The 25535-nt window shown below is 48.1% G+C and overlaps 2 protein-coding genes across 10 annotated transcripts in view; one reads left to right on the top strand and one right to left on the bottom strand.

Moving 5' to 3' along the window:
* The window catches only part of TOP2B (DNA topoisomerase II beta), a 59034-nt gene extending 54066 nt beyond the window's left edge, over positions 1–4968 (top strand). For all 4 annotated transcript variants that reach the window (XM_072793002.1, XM_072793001.1, XM_072793004.1 and 1 more), the window contains exons 34-36: positions 1863–1985; positions 3488–3582; positions 4478–4968. In XM_072793002.1, the coding sequence (XP_072649103.1) occupies positions 1863–1985; positions 3488–3582; positions 4478–4645 (386 nt within the window). In that variant the 3' untranslated portion in view covers positions 4646–4968. The remainder of the gene's footprint in view (positions 1–1862; positions 1986–3487; positions 3583–4477) is intronic.
* Positions 4969–5018: 50 nt separating this feature from the next.
* Positions 5019–25535, bottom strand: part of RARB (retinoic acid receptor beta) — a 725134-nt gene continuing 704617 nt past the window's right edge. For all 6 annotated transcript variants that reach the window (XM_072793005.1, XM_072793011.1, XM_072793006.1 and 3 more), the window contains 4 exons: positions 21479–21655; positions 9354–9558; positions 8345–8503; positions 5019–6530 (listed from right to left, as the gene is read on the bottom strand). In XM_072793005.1, the coding sequence (XP_072649106.1) occupies positions 6334–6530; positions 8345–8503; positions 9354–9558; positions 21479–21655 (738 nt within the window). In that variant the 3' untranslated portion in view covers positions 5019–6333. The remainder of the gene's footprint in view (positions 6531–8344; positions 8504–9353; positions 9559–21478; positions 21656–25535) is intronic.

Below are 25535 nucleotides of genomic sequence, written 5' to 3'. Positions count from 1 at the left end.
GGACCTGACTGGCTCAGTGGGTTAAGCATCTGCCTTTGGCTCAGGTCATGATCTCAGAGTCCTGGGGTTGAGCCCCGTGTTGAGCCCCATGTCAGGCATTAGATATAGCAAAACAAAAACAAAAATCCCTCCTTATTTTGAATTCACGGACCATGGTAAGAAATTAATTAACTGCAGAAGCTTCTGTGGCCAACACAGCAGGTGCCCTGCCCATATCCCCTCGCCATACTACTTCAGTACACATTGGCCAGGGACTATATTTCTTTTTGCCTCAGGACTTTTTGTTACTATGTTGGAATGTTCATATTTCCCCACCCCAGCCACCCTTTATCAGTGATTGAGGAAAGCTGGTTTGCAAATATGTTAGTGCTCTTCTCTCAGGTAGGCTAACTCTGGGATGTGTGTTTTACAGTGGCTCAGAGATTGTTCATGATAAGAGATAATAAGCCCTGAGTGATGAGAGGCTTCTCTCTTCGTGTCTCATTTTTGTATCTTTTTTTCACCTCCCAAATAAGTACCTATACTTTGTTTTGGAATGAAATGGGATCTGCTTCTGGGGAACTCAAACTTTAACAGGCCCTACAGCTTCCCTTTATGCATCTTTTTTTAAGTTGTCTTCATGTGAGCACTTATAACCACCCTGAAAACTTGGGAGCCATATCACTTTTTTGAACATATTAACTTGTTTCCTTTATCAAGCTCTTCACTCTTATTTAGAGTTGAGCATTGACTAAAAAGCTAGCACACTACACCACCTATGCTATTTGGTTGTTTCACCAGTAGCTGAACTAGCCTTGTGTCAGTTGAATGGATGATGCCTGTGTGAAATAGTTGAAGCCCCTAGTCTTCCAAAACTACAGTTCCCACAAAATACCATTTTTTTTAAAAGACTGTATTTATTTATTCATGGGAGACACACAGAGACTCTCTTGGGGGAGCCTGATGCAGGACTTGTTCTCAGGACCCCAGGATCATGACCTGAGCCAAAGGCAGATGCTTAACCGCCGAGCTACCCAGGTGTCCCTCACATTAGTTTTTACTAATCACACAAGTAAAGACTGACTTATCATAGTTTTCACATAGACTTTGTTTTTCAGCTCTATTTACAGTCTATTTTAAAAGCAAAATTCATAAGAACAAAGGCCTTTGGATCTATTGTGCACTTATTTCTTTCCACATAAAAGTGCCATGTCTAGATTTCAACTTTTGACTGGAAGTGAATCAGCTTCTATTCAGAGTATTTGAGGGTCCCATAAAAATGTTTTTCTTTTTCTCTAAAATATTTTAGAAGTTAGGACTTCTAACATGTGATTAATACTTGACTTGTAATTAATGTCCAATAGTTATTTTTCTGTCATGACTATACTGTATCTTTCCTACTGCTTTTTAAAAGTTACTGCTTAGGGCAGCCCCGGTGGTGCAGCGGTTTAGCGCTGCCTGCAGCCCAGGGCGTGATCCTGGGGACCCGGGATTGAGTCCCACGTCGGGCTCTCTGGGTGGTGCCTGCTTCTCCCTCTACCTGTGTCTCTGCCTCTCTCTGTCTCTATGAATAAATAAAATAAAAAATCTTAAAAAAAATAAATAAATAAATAAATAACGTATGTTACTGCTTAATTCACTTTTATGGCCTTTGTATAAAATAATCTCACTTGAAATATCAAAAGGCAAATTATTAATAATAAAAAGCATTTTGTCATCTATGAGAAATTGTTTGCCTTTTACACTGGCACCAAGTATCATTTTGTTATTTAAGGCTACTCAATTTCATATCAGCAGTAAGAAATTGTATTATAGGATTGATTCACTTGAGTGTGGTTTGTTAGTAAGTATATTGATTTATGAAATGGAAATTTGCTTCATAGGAAAGCCGTCTTCAGATACAGCTGCTAAGCCTAAGAGAACCCCTAAACAGAAGAAAGTAGAAACTATAAACTCTGACTCAGATTCAGAATTTGGCATTCCAAAGAAGACTACACCCCCAAAAGGTGAGGATTATTTTTAACCCTCTAATGTATGCTATGTGGAAAAGAATCTCTTCTACTTACTGAATTTTGGGAGACCAGTTTTGTTTTAAATTGCTTTGCTCTTCAATAAGTAATGTGTCTTAAGAATCAGTGCTGAATTGGAGTTCAGAGGAAGTCTAGCACTTTGTTTTAGAAATTAAGGAATTGAGACTCAAAAAGGTTAAGTAAGCAATTTGCACCTCTAAGAATGGATCAAAAGACCTCCTGCCGCAGACTCACTGAAAGTAGTTATTAGTCAGGTGAGGGTTCCTCACAACTAGAGAGTGACTCTTGTTGGAGCTAGGACTCTGAGACAGGAGCTTTTTGCTCATCTAGGAAATGCAATCACTATACTTAGGGATCTGTAAGGGCAGCAGCATCAGTTCTTCTCCCTGGTACTCCTCTTTGCCCCAGAATCTATCTAGAAAGTCTTCAAAGGTGCTTTTTAAAAACTACATGTAAGGTGTAATTTTTTTTTTTAAGAGTAGCTGGTCAACCTTTTTTCCAACCAACAGATGTTACCATCAGTGTATTTAGGTCTTAAAGTGGTGGTTGGGATAAGGAGATACCTACATGAAAACAAGGGAGAATAGGGGCAAAAAAGAAACAGTGACCGAGGAGATCAGTATGTATGGTATGCATGGTTTGAAACTTTTATACGTTCACAAGTGCCATTTCATTGATTCATTTGATAAATATTCCAAGTTCAACCTGGTTAGTTTTTGGTCTTAAGGAATTTTTAAAAGTTGTAGTTTGGTTCCATTTTCTCTTTCACTGACATCTGGCATCATTGTAGGATGGAGAATATTTTGGCACCATTTGCATATTACCTTTCCCTCTTCCTCCTCCAACAAGAGTAAGAGGTTAGGTAGATGGCAACAACAACTGCTGCATGTGCTGCTTCTAAATCTGAGAAAGAACGTGGATTTGACAGATCATTGCATGATTCATGCTGGGAGTTTATTCTAATACTGTGCTCCTTAAAGTGGTTGTTGCTAATATGTGATAAGTAAAATTTAGAGTAAACGTTCAAACATATAATTTGTACTAATAAATATGTATTATTTTTCTAGTAATTCATACTGTATTTTTAAAGGTACTAGCCTATTACAATTTAGAAACTAAGATTTTTTTATCATCACATACAAGTTAAAAAAGCGCTCTTCGAAGACATTTTCTTTTCCTGCCCAAGGACTACATGTTCAAAATGCAAATATTTTCTCTTGTATATCAGGGACTTGGTTATTAAAATTTATCACCAGGACCTTTCAACTAGTTTTAAATGTATTTGTGAAATACTCTTCAGTCATATCAATCCCAGAACTGAAATGATGCTGCCAAAACGTTGCTTCATCATTTATATTTAGAGACCAGGATTGCAGTACTGATTGGGGCATGCCAAAGAAGTGAGGTATAATGTTGTGGCATTTATTTTTTCTGTCGCACTTAACCTTGGAGAAAAATATCCTTTGTATCATTTTAAGGTAAAGGCCGAGGGGCAAAGAAAAGGAAAGCATCTGGCTCTGAAAATGAAGGTGATTATAACCCTGGCAGGAAAACATCCAAAACAACAAGCAAGGTAATTAGGAACATCTTTTTAATGCATTGTTTTATGATGATCTATAACTGGCTTAGTTGGCTTATTACTAAAATGTCTTTTAACAGCTTTAAACCTAGCCTGTCTTATGCATAGAGGGCTTATGGATGGTTAAAGAATTATCCAAGTATAAAACCCATATAATCAGGACTATTTCTTGGATAAAACTATGGGCATAAATTAGCCTACTTAATTAAGAGTATTCTATTTCACCCAGTGAGCCATAGAACTTATATGCTACCTGTCTGAAATAATATTTTCCAGACCAAATAAAGGCTATTTCTTTTTAACTTGGATTTATTTAACTAGGGCTAACTTTTTTTTTTTTTTTGGACTCTGGCTAATTTTGACAGTCTGACCTTTCTCCAGAAGCACACAATCTTTTTAAGGTAAAAGAAAAGCATCAGGTGTCCCTCTTTTTTTCTCTCTCTCTTCGTATTAGAACTTAAAAATACAAACATAGATGATTTCAGCTTTATGCTGCTTTCCATCTTGATTTCGTGCCTCTGGTCCATCTTGGTGACTCTTCCCTGCATTTTTATAAACATAGAGTGCACTCCATACTGTGCATAAGTCTTGTTTTTCCTTTCATGAATTTCTAGGTACTTATAAATGAGTACTTTTTACTAATCTGGGCACTTTGTATATTTGCTTGGCGATATAGAAGTTCAGAACAAACAGAGCACCAGGGTGGTAGATTATTAGACTTATTTTTACAAAGCGGATAAAGGATTAGGTAACTGGCCTTACACTTAAGTCAGCATTACAATTCTGATTTTAGAAACCTCATCATTTACAATATTTCTCGAGTATAAGGAATAATTCTATTTTAACTCGGATATTTTTAAATCTTTTTTTTTTTTTTCAACCTGTCTAGAAACCGAAGAAAACATCTTTTGATCAGGATTCAGATGTGGACATCTTCCCATCAGACTTCACTTCTGAACCACCTTCTCTGCCACGGACCGGTAGGGCTAGGAAAGAAGTAAAATATTTTGCAGAGTCTGATGAAGAAGAAGATGTTGATTTTGCAATGTTTAATTAAGTGCCCAAAGAGCACAAACATTTTTCAACAGATAAATTGTGTTGTCCTTTTGTCTTTTCTGTCTCAGACTTTTGTACATCTGGCTTATTTTAATGTGATGATGTAATTGATGGTTTTTTATTATTGTGGTAGGCCTTTTAACATTTTGTTCTTACACATACAGTTTTATGCTCTTTTTTACTCATTGAAATGTCATGTACTGTCTGATTGGCTTGTAGAATTGTTATAGACTGCCGTGCATTAGCACAGATTTTAATTGTCATGGTTGCAGACTACAGACCTGCTTTTTGAAATGAAATTTAAACATTAAAAATGGAACTGTGTACTCGGTGTCTTTACTAAAGATGAAAGTGTAGTAAAATCTCCCATACACTTTTAAAATAAATATATTTTATTCTTTGCCAGGAGACTCCATGGAAAAAGGTAAACAGTATATGAACATAGAAAGCATTGTTAAACAATCTCAATGTACAAACAGAGCCAGTGAAAGTACATCACAGACTTGCTAATATATCAAAAAAAAAAAAAATTCCACTAGTGCTTAAATGAGAACTAAGAAACTGACACTTGTATCTGTTAACCACTCTACCACAGCTTTCACTCTGCTTCATAGTGATCGAACAAGGTCAAAGGATGCAGATTCTCTGTCCATGCCTTTGGGAGTCCATATTTTAGCCCCTGGGCGTCAGGGAGGCTGGAAGAAAACCCTCAATACCAGGCACGAATCAGAAAGGACACTGGAGTTACATGGTGTAGGTGGTAGACCAGTCTAATTATCCCATGAATTATCCCATGAAATTTCCCTAATGGCTTGTGACTAGGTAAACAAAAAACTTATTAACACTGAAAAGTGTTTCTGCCTTTGAGGCTACCATTACTGTAAAAATGTATTTTTTTTAAATTGTGTAGCTATGCCATTAATAAACCACTGTTAAAGTGACATTAACAATTGAACAAATGACATCTGATTAACTGAACTGGCAGTTACACGGATACAGAATTCTCTTCTGCTAGTGCAGTGAATTTGTATCTTTTTACTGGGCAACATGAAATAGACGCAATTTGAGAGCGTCAAAAAGAGCAAGGACAAGCTTCCATACTAACTAAATTAGAATTATCTCTAGCTTTATCTTGTCATACTGTACAACAGTCCCCTTTCCTTACCTTGATGTTCTGATTGCTCTGTGAAAGCAAGACAGTTTTTTGTTTTTTGTGTTTTTTTTGAGCCTTTCTGAGCTGGACACGTACAGTAGTCTGTTTCACAACCTTGGTGTCTTGGTTATTCTGAGTATGCAAGGCAAAAGGAAAGCACCAAACATACAGTATAGAAAGAACAGAGCCATACTTCTGTATGTACAAAGTCTTCAGAAACTTAACCAGGGTAAATCATTTTGACTGGGTCTTTGCCATGCAATCTTGAGTGTTCAAAGAGGAAAATAGAAGCTTTTAACTAGTTTCTGGTTGCATGAAATGGCTGATTTTTAGAATTTAAAAAGTCTGTACTTCTAGGTAAGTTAGACAGTGAGGAGTATATATTGATACATATGAAAACTTCTTGGTCCTTCTTGAGTTTTAATATATTTTCAGTCCAAAAACTAAGCAGCAGTAAAAATGTTTTTCTTTTTTCTTGCGTTTTAAGTCCTGGAACTGAAAGTCTTGGGGAATGTTTGAAGTAGCTGGAAAGTGTCTTATTGCACCAGTGGTGATTGACTGACACCGCTGTTTTCCACTGAGCTAGGTGAGATGCTGGGACTGTGCTCCGCTGGGTTCCCACTTGAACTTGGGGTCAAGGGTTCATGTCCTTCAGAATTCTCCAGCATTTCCTGAATGAGAGGTGGCATTGATCCAGGAATTTCCATTTTCAAGGTAATTACACGTTCTGCACCTTTTAAAGAGAGATAATAGAAATCTGGTAGAGATAAGGAGTTAAGCTGAATAATGAGGGATCGTCTTCCATTTACTTTAACAAAGGTGTAAACTGTGCCACCAGTGGCCGTCCTGACTTTACAACATTTAAATAGTCTTTCTTACTTCATGTGTAGGAAAGCAGCACGGGTATGGCAACTTGCTTAAATTTGAGGATATTCCATGCCTGAGTCTGTTTTAGGCAAGGTTAGCAGTATATATTTACTTAACATAATCTACAAAAAGAAGTTCCTGATAAAAGACCAGAAAGAGCCTATCTTAAAACGAGATCGTTGTAAAGGATACCAGTTACCCACAAATGAAGGAAGTGACTTAAGTAATGAATGTGTAGTGATTGATTATCAAGTTGATGTAGCTCGGCACTGTCCAGCACAGGAGGCACCAGCTACATGTGGCGATTTAAATTTAAATTCGTTAAATTAAATACAATTAGGAAAAACAGTGCCTCAATTGCATTAGCCACTTTTTAAGTGCTTGAGAGCCACGTGTGGCTAGTGGCTACTTGTATTGGACAATGCAGATTATAGAATATTTCCATAATCACAGTAAATTCTATTAGCACTGGTCTAGCTAGATATAGAGAATGACAGTATTAAGTTAAACAGCCTCATTGTTTTTAAAATCATCATAATTATAATGGCCAAGCACTGGTATCTGCTGTTTGCAGATACTCTTAATCCCATGTTAGGGATGAACTCAGAATGGCTCACTGAGGAAATCTCTTAGAAGTAGCTCAAGAACGGAGACTCCTTGTCAAGCAAGTTCACTCTGTTTTTAAAGCACTTTCTGAGATGTAGAGTTTGTTCCCTGGCACAGCGAGATCTTCAGGGACAGAGCATGCTAATGGGGAAGGAGAAGGACAACAGCACACTCGGTACCACGGATGGCTGCTGAGTTTTCTCTCTACACAGAAAAGCCCTAATGCTAGCACTCAACTGTCATATGGCTCTAGGCACTCCTGTAATTGCTTGAGTTGCCACACAAACTAAAAATCACTAGGCAGGGGATATTTATACCTTACAGGACGGCAAGAATTCCTTTGCTGAGAAATGTGCAGAAGCAAATTTGCCTATACACAAGAGAGCAATGCAACATTAATTGAGAGAGAAACTTCACCAATAACTGTTGCCTTAATTACTATTCATTTTCTGAGGTTTGGATGGTCAGAAAAAATTCAGTCAAGTTTATATCTACCAGAGCATATGTGGAAAGGAATGAAATGGATAAAACTATGAAATTAAAAAGCCTGTCAATATATAGTATGTTCTCTTGAAAATACTTTTTCTAGCAGCTCCCTGGGTGGCTCAGTCAGTAAAACGGTCCTGTCTGACTCTCAGTTTCAACTCAGGTCGTGATCTCAGGGTTCTTGCAATCGAGCCCTCAGTAGGGCTTGGCGCTCAGCAGGGAGTCTGCTTGCAATTCTCTTCCTTCCTCTGCCCCTCCCTATTGCCTTGCACTCATGGGCGTGCATACTCTAAAATAAATGAATCTTTTAAAAAAAAAAAAACAGTTTTTCTGTTCATGTAGTCACCTGAATTATAAATTCCTAATCTATTAAGATCATTGAGTAGGGTAAGATACAAGGTTTTTTAAAGGGTGGACACTATTCATTTTGATTTCCATGAGAAATGAGTTCCAGACCAACAACAAATAAGCTATTATCAAACATCCCGAATGAAAACGTCGAGTTTAAAAAAACAAGTCAGAACAAAAAACAAACAAAAAACAAGTCAGGACCACTTCGTAAATACCATGTAGACTCTGAAGACATACCTTTAGCACTGATGCTGCGGAGATCTGTGATTTTCATTAAGATCTTTGGAAACATGTGAGGCTTGCTGGGTCGTCTCTTTCTGATATAAATTTTTAGTGCTTCCAGCAGTGGTTCCTGTAGCTTATCTACTTTTGTTGGTTCCTCAAGGTCCTGGCGGTCTAGTTTGCAGGAATAAAGTATTGAACAATTAGTATCAGGACAGAGTTACATGCTTACCAGGCAAAAGGGCTGCCACTCATTTCCCTTTCTTGTTTCCTTGGTCCTCATATATTATGATTTTATTAATTTGATGATTCAAACACATATACAGGTTTGAAGATACATGCGACTGCTTTAAGCAGTGATACTTGAAAATGTCCCTCTTGCTGGTCAAAAGCACATTTTGATGCCTGGTAGCTTTTGTTCCAGGGAGACCATTACTTCTCGTGACCAGGAGGTGTCACTACTGAACTGAATTCAAACCAACTTCAAGCAGCCGCCTGGTTAGAAAGGCAAGGTAAAACGGCCCCGTAATTAAAGCCATTACTTTTTAACCACTTACAAGTCAACCTCCTGTGAGCCAGGAGGAGTCAGTACAAAGAAGAAAGCCATATTTTATCCCAGTCCTTCCAGGGCTGGGGGTGGGGTGGGGGCCAGACAACCCAGTGACTTGTAGTCCCAGCCACTAAATTCACAAACAGAACAGCACATGGCAGTCCCTTACTTATCATTAAAATGTCCTTAGGCAATTTATTTTACAACAGTCTGATCCTGCTTGGAAAAAAATACTGGTGGCAACTGGAGAAATAGCATTTTGGTATTTCAGAGCAAAAGGATCCCAAATAGCTTTATTTAACGTACAACGATACAGAAAGATGCAACAAACCCCAAACATGCATGCCTGGCTGTTTATTCACGTGTCTTTTTCCATGCAAAAGAACTCCAAAATGGAGATAGGAATTCCCCATAAATTATAAGTGTAAGCTGCTTTTGATGGAATCTCATGAAGGTTTTCTAGGTGGTTGGTACCTCCACAGATTAAGCAGATGGCACTGAGAAGGCCTGTTTCTGTGTCATCCATTTCCAAAGGCAGGAGCTGGTTGGCAAAGGTGAACACAAGGTCAGTCAGAGGACCAAATCCAGCATTGTGCATCTGAGTTCGATTTAGGGTAAGGCCATCTGAAAAAGTCATGGTGTCTTGTTCTGGGGTATACCTGGTGCAAATTCTAAGAATCTGGAAGGGAAAAAACAAACAAACCATATTTGATGGGGTCATGAAAGCCAGCCTGTCCTTACAGCATCAACCAGATCTAGGCAGGAAATAACACTGAAGATTTCCAAGAAGCTCTTGCATCCCATGAGGCACACTGCCCTCCTGGCCCTCTTTGAACGTGGAATGTCTTCAGCCCTTTCATTAAAAGACTGTAGAAGTCAAACATGGGCTAAACTTTATTTAGGGAATAATAAATAGGACACAAGAAATTGTGAGAAATATCTGTGCTGAAAGTAATTCATTTGACTCAAGTAAACATTTACTGAGTACCTACTTATGTCCCAGGCACTGTGCCAGGTGCTGGGGATAGAAAGAAAAGTATTTTTTTTTAAGAGCTTACAGTCTACAAAAAGGAAAAAAAAAAAGCAATATCTACCATTTATTAAATGCCTAGTATATGTCAAGTGTTATACATGGCCTACGTTCAAGCTTTCAAACACTTCAGTAAAGTGAATGTTACTCTTATTTTACAGATGAGGGACTGAAGCTCAGAAAGGTTAAGCCACATGACCAATGTCACACAGTTAACATGAGGCTGGATTTAATTCAAACCCAGGTGAGGCTCCCTGACCCCACAGTTCACAGACTACTAGAATACAAGCAGCACAAAGGGAACTGCAAAGTGCTTGGGCATTTGGGAGGAGGAAAGCTCTGACACAGCCAGGAGGATCTCAAGGGCAGATTCAAAAGAGGCAGCATTTCAATTAAGCCCAGAAATATGGTGGGGATTTCTGTTAAGTGAGAAGCCTGGGTCATGAGACCGTGATCTTCCAATGCCACCTGGCATGCCCTTGATTTAAAACTCTGACACATCTGCTGCTAGGAAGTTGCCTGCTTGGTGCTCTGGACCTTCGGGCCTTGCTCAGCATGGTAAACTCCAAAATGCCCTCTGTATATATATAGTCAAGCCAGCTGGTATTCCCACTGCCCTATCAGTCCACACTGCTGGCAAGAAGTTCCATGTAATCCAGAGCACTCATCCACCCAGAAGCTTATTTCTGTACCAACCACGATGAGGGGCCTTTCTGCCAGCCAGGTTTCTTCTACATTTGACTTATCCCTCTAAAAAAAGCCTCAGAGCTGCATGAAGCACAGACAGAAATTTATTCCATCTGGACAGGAGTGAATAACCCAATAGGCTGAGGTAGCGGAGTGTTCTTTCCAGATGCTAGTGCTCAGTTTGGGTGTGGTTGCCATGAATGTCCACCTTTGTGTCAACATAGAGGATGACAGATGTGATCAGAAGGGTCTGCGATTTTCTTGTGACCCGGCCATATGCGGAGGGCGTGGCTCTCTGACAGAGCCACAGGACTCCCAGCTAAGATGGAAGTCCCTGTAGAAGAGCCCCCTCTCCACTCCATATTCCCACCAGGACTCCTAAAGCAAGAACCAGGTCAAGTTTTTCAGTGCCAGGGGTTTAGGGCAAGGACATTTCCTGTGCAGAAGACCATCCTATCTGACTGGCTAAGTTACCACATTAGCTGGGGGACAGGGCTGTCATGCTGGAAAAGTCACATGCTCTCTGAACCTCCAAGACAGTGGGCTAGGAGCCAGCCGTCCTCTTACAGTCAGGACTCCAGTGTGAACTTGGAGAGCATTAGGACACCCTGTAAAGTGAGGGCATGGGACATCGGCTGATTAAACAAAACAAAACAAACAAACCAGCCCGACTCCAATGTCTTCTTGGTCAGAAGAACATCTGAGAGGAGAAGGGTGAATGATTCACACTCCCACCTCTAATGGGTAATAGCTAATGTTTTTTGATCATGCTAGGTGCTGTGCGAAGTGTTCTAACATATTACTTAATTCTCCTATCAACTCATATGTTAGGTACTACTGTTATCCCATTTTACAGATAGGGAAACAAATGCTAGAAGCTTGTCCTAGGTCACATAACCATTAGGTGGCATGATTGTTTCAGGCAATCTGTCCCTAGCACTTAGCACTCCACTCCACTGTGCTCTTAACCTCTGCTTCACAGCTGCGTCCTCCCCCTTCCCACCACTCTCCACACTCAGCTGCCTATGGTGAAACGACATCTAGCCTAGCATTAATTTGGAGGTTAACCTCAGTTGTCTCCTTGGCTGGGTGCCTCTGTGCAGTGCACAACCTGAACAGTTATTCATGGTGACCTACCTGGTATATAGGAGTGCATGGCCAGCAGCTTGGAAATGGAAAATTTTGCAAACTTCACTTTAACTTAACATTCTTATCATGTGATCAAGTGACACAGTGAACTGGAAAGCAACTGAATGTGGGTAGTTACTAAAACATTACAAAGATTCCTCTTCAGTGGATGGGTGGCCATTTTTGCCTCCCAGATATTTGCCTGGGGACCTCTCTGAGCCAGTCCAGCCATTTCCTCTGGGTCCCCGAGTGGCTGACCTGTTGCACTTCATCTTGGTAGCTAAGGAGCTTGTACAAAGCCATTCCCAATGTCAGAGCAGCAAAGGAACCAACAGGTGATAAACCTTAGTTCCCCTGAAAACCACAGGAGCTGAAGTACAGTGTCCAAGATCACCCAAGTAATGGTGCCGGGACAGAACACAGGACTCCTAGCCCCCAGCCCGTGTTCCCCTCCACCCGCTGGAGGATCATGGGGAAATATGCCTGCCTGGGGAGGTGTCACGGGACGGGCAGAGTCAGATGCTCAGTATTTATGGGCTCAAAATCCCCAGACACATTTCCAGTTTGGAATCAAATAGGTACTAAATAAGTCTTTGCAGCTGCAGCACGCTGCCAAGAAGTGAGTGCACTAGATCTGTCCCTGCAAGAATGAAAGAAACCAGGATTTGCTGGAAAGGAACAGAAGACCAAGATTTAGGCATTTGCAAGCTGTCAACAGATCACTTAGAAATCCAAGTCCGAACAGGAACGCACAAATGTCTCTTTTGAACGATTCTATTCTGAAGGGTGCCCCTCCTCAAAAGTCGGAAAACATTTGGATTCTAATGAAGCATTTAAACTATGTTCTGTTGCCTCTCTCCCTCGAAAGTTCAAAACCCAAACCAAGTATTAATGGGCTGTCCAGAGAGGAAGGCACATGGCGTGAGACGGGTGAATGGTCAATGTCTTCTTTTATCAGGGGAGCCTGCACTCCCACCCTGCCCTGCCGGGCCCAGTGGGCGGCAGGCGTCCCCCTCGAGGTTTGTGGCTGGGCCTGCCGCTGGACAGGAACCAAGGAGTTCCATTCCGTGAAAGTCAGACACCAGCGGCAACTACCAAATGCCTCACCAGTATTAAAACGCCCTTTGTTTGAAACGGGGGCTTCTCATCTGCACAGGGGAGCACGCACGCCCCACGAGGGGGGTATCAACAGTCCAGGCGAGGCTGACTTCCCCAAGGAGGGCCCCGTTGGGCGGCACAGGGCTCTGCTGATGGGCAAACCTGATGCTCCTCAGAGTGAGAAGGACCCGCAGCCTTCCTGCCTTCAGCAAGGACAGCTGAGTATCGTACTACGGCTTTGGGGTGCCCTCTGGGAGCAGACCGCCTGAGACTGGAGCCCTGGGAGGACCCGAGCATGTGGGATCCCAGGAAATAGAGACCTGTCCCTTTTGCTCCTTGTCCCTGGGGCCACTCTGATCCAAGCCACCATCACGTCTCCTCTGGTGAGGGCCTCCGCTCCTGCTCCTACAGCTGGAGCATGGTGTTCAAAATCTCCATCACAGGGGACCTCGCTCTTGCTAAAACCCCTCCAGGGGCTTCGAGCTGCCTTAGATCCGTAACATCCAAACTTCTTCCCACAGCAGCCTCCACGGCCTCCACCTATCCCATCACCGCTCCTCCTTTCCCCTTGCTCCTTAACTTCTGGCCACGTCGGTCTTTCTGAATCTCTAGTAACTCAGCGCCGCAGCAAAGCATATTTGCACTTGCTGTTCCCTCTGCCTTTGATGCTTTGCCCTTGATCTTCATGATTCTTCCTCTCAGAGCTCAGTTCAAATGTCACCTCCTCAGAAAGCACGGTGAACACACTTCCTAAAACCTACTGCTTTCTACCCTATCACCCGATTATTTTTTTGAAATATGCAATAAAATGGTTTTAAAACGAGGTACGTACAGCATGTACAGTGGTTTTAGAATATGCCTCTGAATTCTTTGCTACTACTCTCTGAAAGGAGTAAAGTTTCATTCCCCTCCCCTTGAGTGAGGGCAGGACCCAGTGACTGGATTCCAACACAGAATCCAGGGGAAGCAACAGGTGTGACTCTGGAGAGTAAGTCACAGGAGGCGAGGCACCGTGGACTCCTCCTTGTTGGCTCTCTTAAATCTCATTTTGGGGGAAGCCGGTTGACACATCATGAGGACACTCAAGCAGCCCCATGGAAAGGTCCATGTGGCAAGGAACTGAGCCCTCCTACCAGTAACCAGCTCTTGCTTGCCAGGCACCTGTGAGGAGCCACCCTGGAAGCAGCCCTTCTATCCTGATAAGCCTTCAGAGGATGAAGCCCTGGCCATGCAAACTTTTCAGCAACCCTGATCCACAAGCACCGGGCTAAGTCACTTCCTAAGGCCCTGATAAGCCTTCAGAGGATGAAGCCCTGGCCATGCAAACTTTTCAGCAACCCTGATCCACAAGCACCGGGCTAAGTCACTTCCTAAGGCACGGGGACCCTGCAAGATAGTAACACTTACTGTTGAACGCTGCTAAGTTTCGTGGCAACTTGATATACAGCCACAGATTAGGAGCACAACGTACTGGCCTTGAGCTGTGCACATGGCTCAGGTGTACAGCTGACTGCATTTTGCCCTAAGCCTACACCTGTGTAACTACTACTCAGATCAAGACACCAGGGATCCCTGGGTGGCGCAGCGGTTTGGCACTTGCCTTTGGCCCAGGGCGCGATCCTGGAGACCCAGGATCGAATCCCACATCAGGCTCCCAGTGCATGGAGCCTGCTTCTCCCTCTCTCTCTCTCTCTGTGACTATCATAAATAAAAAAAAATAAAGTGTTGAGATCTTTAAAAAAAAAAAAAAAAAAAGACACCAAGACTTCCAGCTCCTACAGGCTCCCTTGACCCCTCCTGATCCAATCCCCTCCCCCAGATAACCATTATTTTGACCTCAATTCCTGCCGATTAGTTTTGCCCGTTCTTGCACTTGAGGTCAATGCAATCACACGGCATATTCTCTCCTGTGTCTGGCCTTTATGTACTCTGTGTCCTATCCGAGATTCCGCGCGGGGGTGCATGAAGCCATGGTACTTTTTCATGGCTGGGTAGTATTCCGGGCTGCCCACGGCCTGCTTTGCTTTCTGCAGGGCGCCGTCACTCTCTGAGCCTGCTGACCACTGCTCCTCTAGGAGAGGAGCCGGAGCCTGCTCTTCATCGGCCTCGCTCCCTCCCTGCGGTATCTCTAGCATCTAGGGCAATGCAGTCCACACAGCAGGTGGCTAATGAATATCTGTTCAATTATTAATGAGGCGGGTTCCCTCATCAGAATCTCTCCCACCTCGTAGCAACCAGGGATTTCAGAGTTTCTAAGCAAAGGAGAAAAGCTCAAATTGCTCACGCATCTCAGTCCGTGCACTAATTGTATTTGGCAACTTCGTGGGCAGATCCTGATCTGATGTGACTATCCTCCAGCGCTTGTGGGAATGTTGAAGTGGTGACAGTAACAACAGTAACACATACAGAGCTTCACGTGGCTGTCCTCCCTGGCGGTGCGGAGCACCTATGATGCTGAGCTCATTGGAACAAAACGTTGTCCCCCGTGGCACCTGCCGCCAGCCTGCCTTCCCTGGGGAGGGAACACACGTGCTGGGAGCAGGACCTCCTTGTACTGCCACTACTCCCTAGACTGGCACTCTAGGGACTGTCATTTTAACATGTTAAGAGAAATGTGGGGAATTAAATCTAATATATTTTATTTAACGCAACATATTCAAAATATTTTTGTTGCAATATGTAATCCATATAAAAGGTCTTTAAGGAGGGCAGCCCCGGTGGTGCAACGGTTTAGCGCCGCCTGCAGCCCAGGGCGTGATCCTGGAGACCCTGGATCGAGTCCCACGTCAGGCTCTCTGCATGGGGCCTGCTTCTGCCTCTGCCTGTGTCTCTGCCTCTCTCTCTCTCTGTCTCTATGAATAAATAAAAATATTTTTTTAAAAAAACGGTCTTTAAGGAGATCTCCGAGATGTTTAAATACTAAGCGTTTGAAAGTTTTATTTATTTTACAATTAGAGCATTTCAAACCAGGCACATTTTGGGCACTCAACATCTGCGGGTGGCTGTGGCTCCTGTACCGGACAGCACGCTCCAGCCTCTGTGTGGGGGGGGTCCATGTGCTTGGTACCCAAGAGCTCATGGGGACAGTCTGACCTTACTCGTTCCTGATACTGGTGATGATAGCTAATTTAAAGAGCACTTACTACGTGCTGTTAACCTGAAAAATTATCCCAACAGCCTTACGAGGGAGGAGCACTATTCTCCCCATTGCACTGAGCAGTAACCGAGGCTTAGAGGTGACACATTACCTCCCCAGTTCACAGAGCTTCTGTAGGGCAGAGCTGGGATTTGAACCCAGGGAGTCTGGCTGCAGAGCCCGCACCCTTAACCACCACCCTGACTGCCTCCCGCTGACTTCCAGTGACAGCCAGGCAATCGCTGGCCCCAGGCGTGGGAAAGCTGAGTTTCAGAGAGACACAGGACCTCCTCACGATGGCGCGGGTGGCCATGGTGATGCTGGAGCCAGAACTCAGGCTGTGGGCTCCGAGGCCGGGGCCTGCTCCTCTTCAGGCTGGGTCTTGTCACTACTGAGCTTCTGGAAGGGAAGGACAGGTTCATGTGGGAACGGCCTCCGCGGCTGCAGAGCCACACGGTCCCCGGGACCTCGGGAGCCGCATATCCTGTTTTGAAGTCACACGGGGCGGCCGCTTCTGCGTCACCAGAGCAAGGCGCTGCTGCCGCTGGCGTGGGGACGTCTCCTCAGGGCAGCAGAACCCAGGACGGCCCCGGGTGAGCCCCGCGCGGGCCTCCTGCTCGCACCCGCCCAGATGCAGCACTCGGAAGGGGCTCAGGCTCCGGAATTCCGGCCGTGAGCTCACTCGTTGGCTCCCGCGTTCACTCCGTACGGCGAGGGCCGGGTGTCTGGTCAGGAAGGGCTGCTCTGCAGAGGTGGCCTCTCAGCCGAGATGAGGAGTTGGCCGGGAAGAAAGTGGACGGGGGGACCCAGATACAAGGGGCCTCTGGCGCCCACTTGGGCTGTGGCTGCCTCATCTGCAAGACGGAGACGGGAACAAAATCCCTGGAGGGTGTACAGAGGCCTAATAAAACGTGAGGTGACCGGAGCCGACAACGTCCCGGACACTGTCCAGCCCCCTGAGGACCACTCATCTCCCGCTCTCCAGAACCCGAGAGGAAGCTTCTCTCACCCCCCGTCTTCGGTGTGGGGAGGGACAGGAGCTTGCCCAAGGCCACACAGCGGCAGGCGGCAGCGCGGGCCACAGAGCGCAGGCCCAGGCCGCTGCTCCAGAGCCCGCACGGGCAGGGCAGCCACCAGGGGCCGGGGCAGGGCCGGGAGCTGGGCCGCGGGGCGGGGGCGCCGGGGAGACACGTCTGCGCACAGGCAGGGGCAGCGCGGGCGGGCGCGGGGCCGGTGCAGGGCCGGGAGCAGGGCCGGGTGCAGGGCCGGGAGCAGGGCCGGGTGCAGGGCCGGGAGCAGGGCCGGGAGCAGGGCCGGGAGCAGGGCCGGGTGCAGGGCCGGGTGCAGGGCCGGGAGCAGGGCCGGGTGCAGGGCCGGGAGCAGGGCCGGGTGCAGGGCCGGGTGCAGGGCCGGGAGCAGGGCCGGGTGCAGGGCCGGGTGCAGGGCCGGGAGCAGGGCCGGGTGCAGGGCCGGGTGCAGGGCCGGGTGCAGGGCCGGGAGCAGGGCCGGGAGCAGGGCCGGGTGCAGGGCCCGGTGCAGGGCCGGGAGCAGGGCCGGGCCGCTGGAAGGCCGAGGCGTCCCCAGGCCCCGCGTGGGCGCCTCCTTGCCTCGTGCTGCGCGCGGGCACGTCAATGGCACCGAGAAGCCTGCGTGTGGCGCGGCTCCCGCCGGCCCCGGGGCTCGGGCCGAGGAGGACCATCCAGGGCATCTCGGCGCGTCCTCTGAGGCCCAGGCCCTCCTCCTCCAGGGCACGCCGGACTCTTGGTGTCCTTTCGCTCAGGCCTCTTCCGAGGTCACCTGCCTCCCCGACCACACTGCAGAGAGCAGCCCAGGCCCACCTGAGTCACGCTCTTGGGCTGGATCGTGCCCCTGTGGTCCTCGGCGCCCGCAAGATCCTGCCCGCCCGCATCTCCTCACCCATCGCCGCAGCAGATCAGCTCCCAGCGCCCAGAGCAGTGCCCGGCACACGGCAGGTCCCGGGAACATTTGTAACAGGGAGAGAGCAGAGGGGTGAGCAGGGAGTGCAGGGGACACGGAGGGAAGGTCAGACGGCCCCAGGGTTTGTTTTAAAGGAGGTTTAAGTTGAGAGAGACGTGACCCTAATCACCCACAGAGAAGAGGCAGTTGAGAGGCAGGAGGAGGAGGAGAAACAGGACAGGGAAGGCAGGAGAACAGGGGCACAGAGCACAGGCGGGGGTGCTCCCGGGGCTCCCGTTCTTGTCCTGACCACAAACCGAGGCCGCCACCGCTCTGGGGTGAGGAACGGGCGCAAACTTCTACACACAGTGGTTTGGGAGATTTGGCCCAGCCTACGAGGGACCCTTTGGCGACTCGACCCTCCTGGGACACGGTGAAGCTCAGGGCCAGGTCCCAGCCCCGACGGAGGCCTGGCTGCGGCCTCCACACCGAGGGTGCCCACCGGGCAGCCGCCAGGACCGGACACCCCTCACCCCTCCGGAGGCACAGACTCAGGGCAGGCTCTCCCCTCGGGCCTGCTTCCTGAGGGGCTCCCACCTCGTGTCATAAAGCAACCCATGGCCCGCGCCGCCCGTGACGTGCCATCGCAGCGCCGGCCCGGCGGGCAGCCCCGACTCAGGCCACACACAGCACGACGCGTGGGTGGCTGTGAGCGCGGTGCCAGGCCAGAGCCGTCGACCCTTGGGACGCCGGCAACTTTCCTTTCCGGGGGCGGACAACAGCTTCAGCCTGTGTCTGTCTGTCCTGGTCTTTCTGTCTCGCTCCATCCATACATCAATGGCCTCGATAAGAAGATTCTTCTAAATGGCTCAGCCAGTTGACATTCTCATCCGAAAGATGCTCTTTGAAGTTGTGCATTTCTCAGGCTCTTGTGATTAATTGCCTCTGCTACAAATTCTTGGAAATGAGCTCTTATCTGGGGCCAAATAAGTACGCCTTCTGCTTCGTCTCATATGACTGGAGGTCTCTGCCCTGCCCTGAATTGAGGTTTTTCCTTCTGTGTCTACTGCATCCCAACCCCAGCCCCTCAAGCCTGGGAAGCCAAGAAGGAGTGGTTGAAAGAGTTTCCTGAGTCCTGCCACAGGGGCTGGAATTGTCCCCACACGCTCATGACAGCTGTGCTCCTGATTTCAGCACCACTGACCGAGCATCGCATCTACTACATGGTCCATGCTCACACCCATGACTATATTTACGCACATTTAAAGAGTTACTTTGGTGAATACCTTATTCATTTATATTCCTGTCATAGAGATAGGTAAACCGAGACTGGGAGAGGTTAAATAACTTGACCAGGGTCACAGAAATTGGCTCCTGTTCTCCCCAATTCCACCAAGGGGCTAGGGGCCGACTCTTGGATCCACGGGCAAATCAGAGGAGTGCTTAGGTTTCATTGTAAACGTGGGATGTGGGAAGACAGCTGGAGGTTGGAGGAGGATGTTAAGGAGGGAATCTAAGCACCTTGACCATGAAGCATGGGGTGTGGTGGAAACAAGAAGCTTCCCTGGAGGATCTCAAAGCGTCCTTCTCATCTCTCCCAAAGGACTGAAGTTGAAGGAACCCCAAACTGACACCACCTGGCAGCCAGACAAGAGGAGGACTAAGAAACAAGCAAAGAACCAGAGTCAGAGCCCAAGCATCGGGAAGGCTCCAGGCCTGCTGGGTGGCCGCGTGACGCAGGGAGTCAGAATTCCACCACCTGGCCTGGTGCAGACACCGGCCTGCTTGTACCACCTACGGCTCCTTCAGCCACCCCAGGCCTCTGGGGCACCTCTCACCACGTGCTGATAACTCCGGTCTCTACTCCTATCTCGGGGATGTACTATACCGTAAGGAATTGTGAGGAAAGGATAAGAAAGCCCGGGCTTTGTTGTGAATTCTTCCAGTAGCTCGTTGTTAATGACATTATTGATTTGCTTGGTGGCCTCTATTAATCCCTGGTGGCCTGGCTAGTTCTCTGCCCAGGGCCTACCTAATACTGTCCCCTGTTTATGCTTCTAATCCTCTCATGGCTTTTGGAATCGAAAGATGTGGGTCTTGGGTTTTGATTCCAGCATTCACCTGACCCAGGTGACTGACCCCGTCTCTAGCTCCTCGTCTGTAAACTGGGCTGAATCTCCATACCCAGCCAGGCTCACTGAGTTGTGTGAGGCTCAAATGAGCTGAGGTTTAGAGAAGCTATAGGATGCAGGTAGGTGATAAGTGAAAGCTGCTGTAAGCTTTCATTTTTTCTGAATGTCCCTAGGTTCATCCCAGACCGTCTGATTTTATGAGATGAAAAAATACTATATACACTCTCAGGATCCCTGGCACTTGTAGGTTACTGAGTAACCATTACCACCCCTCCTAAGATCCAACCAGTGAGCAGAAAGACACATAAACGTCCAAGTGTCCTGCACAACTGCCTCATATGGGGTCCTTTCTCCTCCTGAGGATTGTGTGTGTGTGTGTTTTAAAGATTTTATTTATTTATTCATGAGAGACAGACAGAGAGAGAGAGAGAGAGAGAGAGAGGCAGAGACACAGGCAGAGGGAGAAGCAGGCTCCACGCAGGGAGCCCGACGCGGGACTCGATCCCTGGTCTCCAGGATCATGCACTGGGCCAAAGGTGGTGCTAAACCGCTGAGCCACCCAGGGATCCCCTGTGTGTGTTTAATTACAGTGAGTAACTATATTTGCTTTGCAGAATTGTTTATACCCAAAGCTAGGAAAGATGTCATAAAAAGAAACATCTATGCTTTTAAAGCACCTCAAAAGCTAATTTTACTTTCTCTATTTTCTGATACTTCCCTGGGGGCCAACGTCCCCTCCCAGTTCCTCCAGAGGCCCTTAGCACACCCCTTCCACTCCCCCAAGGCAAGATACATCCCTGTCACCTGTAATGGGGGCTGTTTCTCACCCATGGAAACCAACCCCCCAGCCAGAATTAATCACACCATCCCTGAAGCTCCAAGCGGGGAGAGGGAGGGCAGGCATCCGGCCAGTAGACCCACAGAGGACAAGGTGTGACAGCATCCTTAACCCCTCTAGAGCCCTAGGAGCCACAGTGTAGGAACAGCAGAGTGAAAAGAGGCAACAGGGATCCATTCTCTTTGCACAGACAGGGACCCTGAATCCTATGGAAGGAAGTGATTTTCCAAGGCCACCGATAGAGGGTAGAAGCAGGGCACTATGTGCCACCTCCAGTCGGTGTAGCTTGGAGAAGCCTGACGGCCTAATCAATGACTTACAAGGGGGGCCCATGGAAGGGGCTCTAGGGGAGCAAGGAGGCCTGTGACCAAGACAGCCTGGGTCCGTCCCGAGGTCATGCAGGGAGGCTCCCACAACCAGGTGGAGAAGGTAGGAGGTTCTGCTTATTTCCAGGGGGTCTCTGAACCTTTGGTGGTGGAGCCGAGATTCAGGCAGGGAGGATGGGGCTCAGTGTGCAATGGAAGTGGCAGGAGGAGGGGCTGGGTGGACCAAAGCCTCTGGAGTTCTTCAAAGCATCTCAGTCACCTCCTCCCCCCACCCAACCTCTGACTATGAGTTCAGCAGGGCACCTACCAGAATGTCCAGGCAGGCGGCCTTCAGCAGGGTGATTTGGTCCGCGATGGTCAAGCCGGTGAAGCCTGGCAGACGTTTAGCAAACTCCACAATCTTAATAATGCACTTGGTGGCCAGTTCACTGAATTTGTCCCAGAGGCCCAGGTCTAGTCGGACTCGATGGTCAGCACTGGAATTCTAAGTGGGGAGAGAAAACACTGTCAGGAGTAGTTTGTGGAAAGCTCGACAGAAGACAGGAACTCGGCGCATTTCCTCCTGATGTGCTAATAGTTAAGTCTTGACCAGGGAGCTTCCTGTTGGGGTGGCTGAGTGTTTAGCTTGGATTCTTTTAAAAATGCTCAACATCCTATCCCTGAACCACTGGAACATCAAGTAACAGATAAAGGGAGTTTCTCTTTATGCGATTATCCCAGCTAGTGAGCGAAGGAACGATGCAGTAAGGAGTCACCATTTTGGAACACCGATGAATTAGTGGCTCCAGGCCCTGACCAACAGTGGCTGCTAAAATCTTAAAAACGGGTGATGTCATGGAATCACAACCATCATCTACAAAACAGTCAAAGCAGAATGAGAGCGGAGCTCTAGATGGAACTGCTGGAAATCCGGGAGTCAGAGGAACGTGGCAAGCTACACCACGGGGGAGGAACCTGTCACCATGCAGAATGCTGGAGCTTCCATCGAAACAGCAAATCAGGGTCTTCAACAAATACACTGCAAGAGGGTAACGCGAGATGGAAGAGAAACCTACAGACTAAAAGCAACTCCACCTAAATGCTCATTAACCAGTATGGATACATCCGTGGCACCCCACGCGATGGAATGCCGGCCAAGAGTAACAGCAAAGGGACGGCCAACGTGGGCCGCAACGTGGGTGAGCCTCAGACGCACCATGACCACGCCAAGGGATGCCAGACACCTGCACACAGAACGACTCCACGTACAGGACATTCTGAAAACAGCAAAGCTGGAGGGAGAGAGAGCAGATCGGGGGCGTCCAGGGCCAAGGTAGGGACAGAGGCCCGGGAGGGAACTAAAAAAAAAAAAAAAGAAAAAAGAAAAGAAAAACTGAGGAGTCTTACAATTACAACGTGTAGATCTTATGCGAATTCTCATTCAAATAAACCACAGAAACTGACACGTGTGAGAAAAGTGGGAATGTGAGATATTAAGGTGTCTGAGATGCTAATTTTCTGCGATGAAAACACTGCTTTTGTTGACATTGCTTTTGGTGGGAAGTTCCCACCATTGAGAACATTAAACATATTTCCAGGCCAAATAGCACGTCTGTAATTTACTTCCACGTAACAGATGATGGGGAGAGAGTGCGCCGGCGGGAGGGTGCAACAAGGTGGGCGGGGAGTGATCGCCGGGGGCGTCGGCTTCTCTACTCTCTCTGCTCCACGCCGCATTTGCAGTCGTTCACCATAAAGATAAAAGACAAGCCAGAGCCAGAGTGAATTCAAACAAAATGACAACAACAGAACATGGACTCTCTAGGCGACCTCAGTGCTGTGAGGGCCACAGGCAAGCTTCTCCGGGCGCCCCTGGTCCCAGCGCTGGGCGACCTCGGGGCCCCGCGCAGCACGATGACACGGTCCCACTCGGGGTGGGAGGGTGACACAGCTGCTCCCCTGGGGAGGGCCCGGCCTTCTCTCCCCTCGGTGCCTTTAATCTTGGACCCCACGCCCAGCTTCCTGCAGGAGCTTCTGGAAGCCACAGAATAAATCAGGGGGAACCCTTCCTCTGGCACCGCGGTGACCTCAGATTTCTGTCCACCTACTGGCCGGGTTCCTCCATCCATCTGCATATTCCTTCATTCATTCACTTCTTGGCCTGCCTCTCTCATCCCTCCCTCGCTCCACGAACTTTCCTGACCCACTCGCACACACGCACGCACGTGTGCAGCCAGGGGCTGAGCGCGCACACACACACACACGCTTCCAGCCCCGATGAGCTGACAGCCGGGCGGGCCAGGCACCTGCTGCTCCCTGGGACTTGCCACGACAGGCCCCGTCCAGGGCCCCGCTCGGGACCTCACCCAAGCCCACTCGGCAAAGAAGGCGCTGGCTGTTCTGAGCTCCATCCTGAGACATGGAGCTAACTTGCCCCCGAGGGGCTGGAAGTGGCTCCCACGTCTGCCCGGCCGCCAGGTGACAGGTGTGCCCTCCAGTAAGCAGCGCCTCATTCTCCCCTTTTGTAAAGTGGGCGACAGGCCACCTGCCCTCAAAGGCTGCCAGGAAGATTAAGTGGGACCCCAGGGCACAGAGGGGGCCTGGTGTGTTCCGGGGGTTGGCCAGTATTGCAACCCTTTCCTCGGCACCCGTTCTTGCCCACCGCGCCGCCCGAGGGCCCAGACCACAGCTGTGACCGTCTTCTCCACGAGCAGAGGTAGCACGGCCAGCAAGGTCCCCATCCGGGTCCGCACTCCGCCGCCCATCACACTCCTCAGCCTCGCTCTCTTCAGTTAGTCCATAAAGAGGATGCGCACAGTACACACAGGAAATAGGGTACCACTCGGTAGTTGCCAGAACGTACTGACGGTCTCGGCTTTCAGCTGCGGTTACACTAAAACATACCCAGGAAAGTGCCTTTTGTGGGGTTTTTCTTTTTTTTTCTTTTCTTTATCCAATCTCCAGAGCAGAATCTCTGGTGTGAACGCAGTCAAATGACTACCTTGTATTGCTTGCCTTTTTGTCATCCCCTTGCTCCTCCCTCCCTCCGAGCCCTCGGGGTTTGGGCAGGGCTCTGGGACCCCCTCAAGTATCGGAGGGCACTTGACCGTGGTCTCGCTAATCACAACAGGCCCTCTTCCTGGCTACAGGCATTGGCTCCGAGAGGAGTGGGTGACCGACAGCAGGCCCATGAGGCTCACTTCTGGGGCTCGAGTTAGAATAAAGGGAAGCAAAGCTGTCAGTGTGGGTGGCCAGGGGTTTTCAGGGGCTACCAGGTGGAGAAGGCCTCTTAAGAATGAAGCCAACTCAGAGGAAAGCTGTGGTGAGTGATGGAGAGAGAGGAAGAGTGAGTCTGTCCTGAAGGTACTGAAACGCTGGATCCAGCCACACCTGATCCACACCATGACTTTTTTGAAAAAATAAACAAACAAACAAAAAACAGACCAAAAGCCACAGTCCTCTCACTGGCCTGCAAGGCCCTCCCGGATCCAACCCCAGATCTGACTCCCTACCTTCCCACTCCCTCCTAGCTCACTCCCGCCCCCAAGCCTCATGGGTCTCTTGCTGTCCCCGAACAAGTGGGCACGCACCGCCTCTGGGTCTTTGCACTGGCTGTTCCGTCCACCTGGATTCCTGTTCCCCTCACTACCTACGTGGTGCACGCCCTCATTCCTTCAAGTCTTTGATCAAATGTCATCTCTCTTGAGCCCGCACCAGCCCACTCTGTCGAGATCTACAGGATCCTTCTGCTGGCACTGCAGCTGCTCCCCATCCTGCTCGGTGTCCACGGCACTTACCGCCTACCGCACTATAAGGCCTTACTAACACGGGCCTTCTTGTCTCATTTCCCCCTGCTGCATCCTCAAGGTCTAGAACAGTGCCTGGTACATAGCAAGCAGGGGCCCAATAGACATTCGTTAAACGAACCAATGAGGAACGATGTTCCCCCAAGTCTTGGCTTGTCCCAGACGTCTCAGGACAACTACATCCTGAGGATGAGGCTCCCCACGCTGCGGTCTAGGCCTGCTCAGGAGCCTCTGCTGCCTGTGGAAGCAAAGTGGAACCATCCAGTGAAAGACAAGGCTCACGGGCCTGGCGTTTAGGCCTCTGACAAATGTCAACAGTTCAGTGAAGGGAACTGTGCGTCCCAAATACCCATCCTTAGTTCCTCACCCCAGTGAAGATCAGCCCAGAGCCAATAAAACTTAGCTTTCATTTTAAATGCCGGGGAGGAGAGCCAAAAAGGAAAGTGGGCCTAAGGGGTGCCCCGGAAGGCCTTCAAAAGTTGGGTGCCACCGTCGCCTCCTGCAGCACCCTCTGCAGGAGCGAGGCACTCTTCGTCCAGATTTATTTTATTCCTTCCTCAAGGACCTTGGTGGCATACA

This window comes from Canis lupus, chromosome 22 (genome assembly GCF_048164855.1).
Source record: "Canis lupus baileyi chromosome 22, mCanLup2.hap1, whole genome shotgun sequence".
NCBI lineage: Eukaryota > Metazoa > Chordata > Mammalia > Carnivora > Canidae > Canis > Canis lupus.
This window is presented reverse-complemented; position numbering and strand designations above follow the sequence as displayed.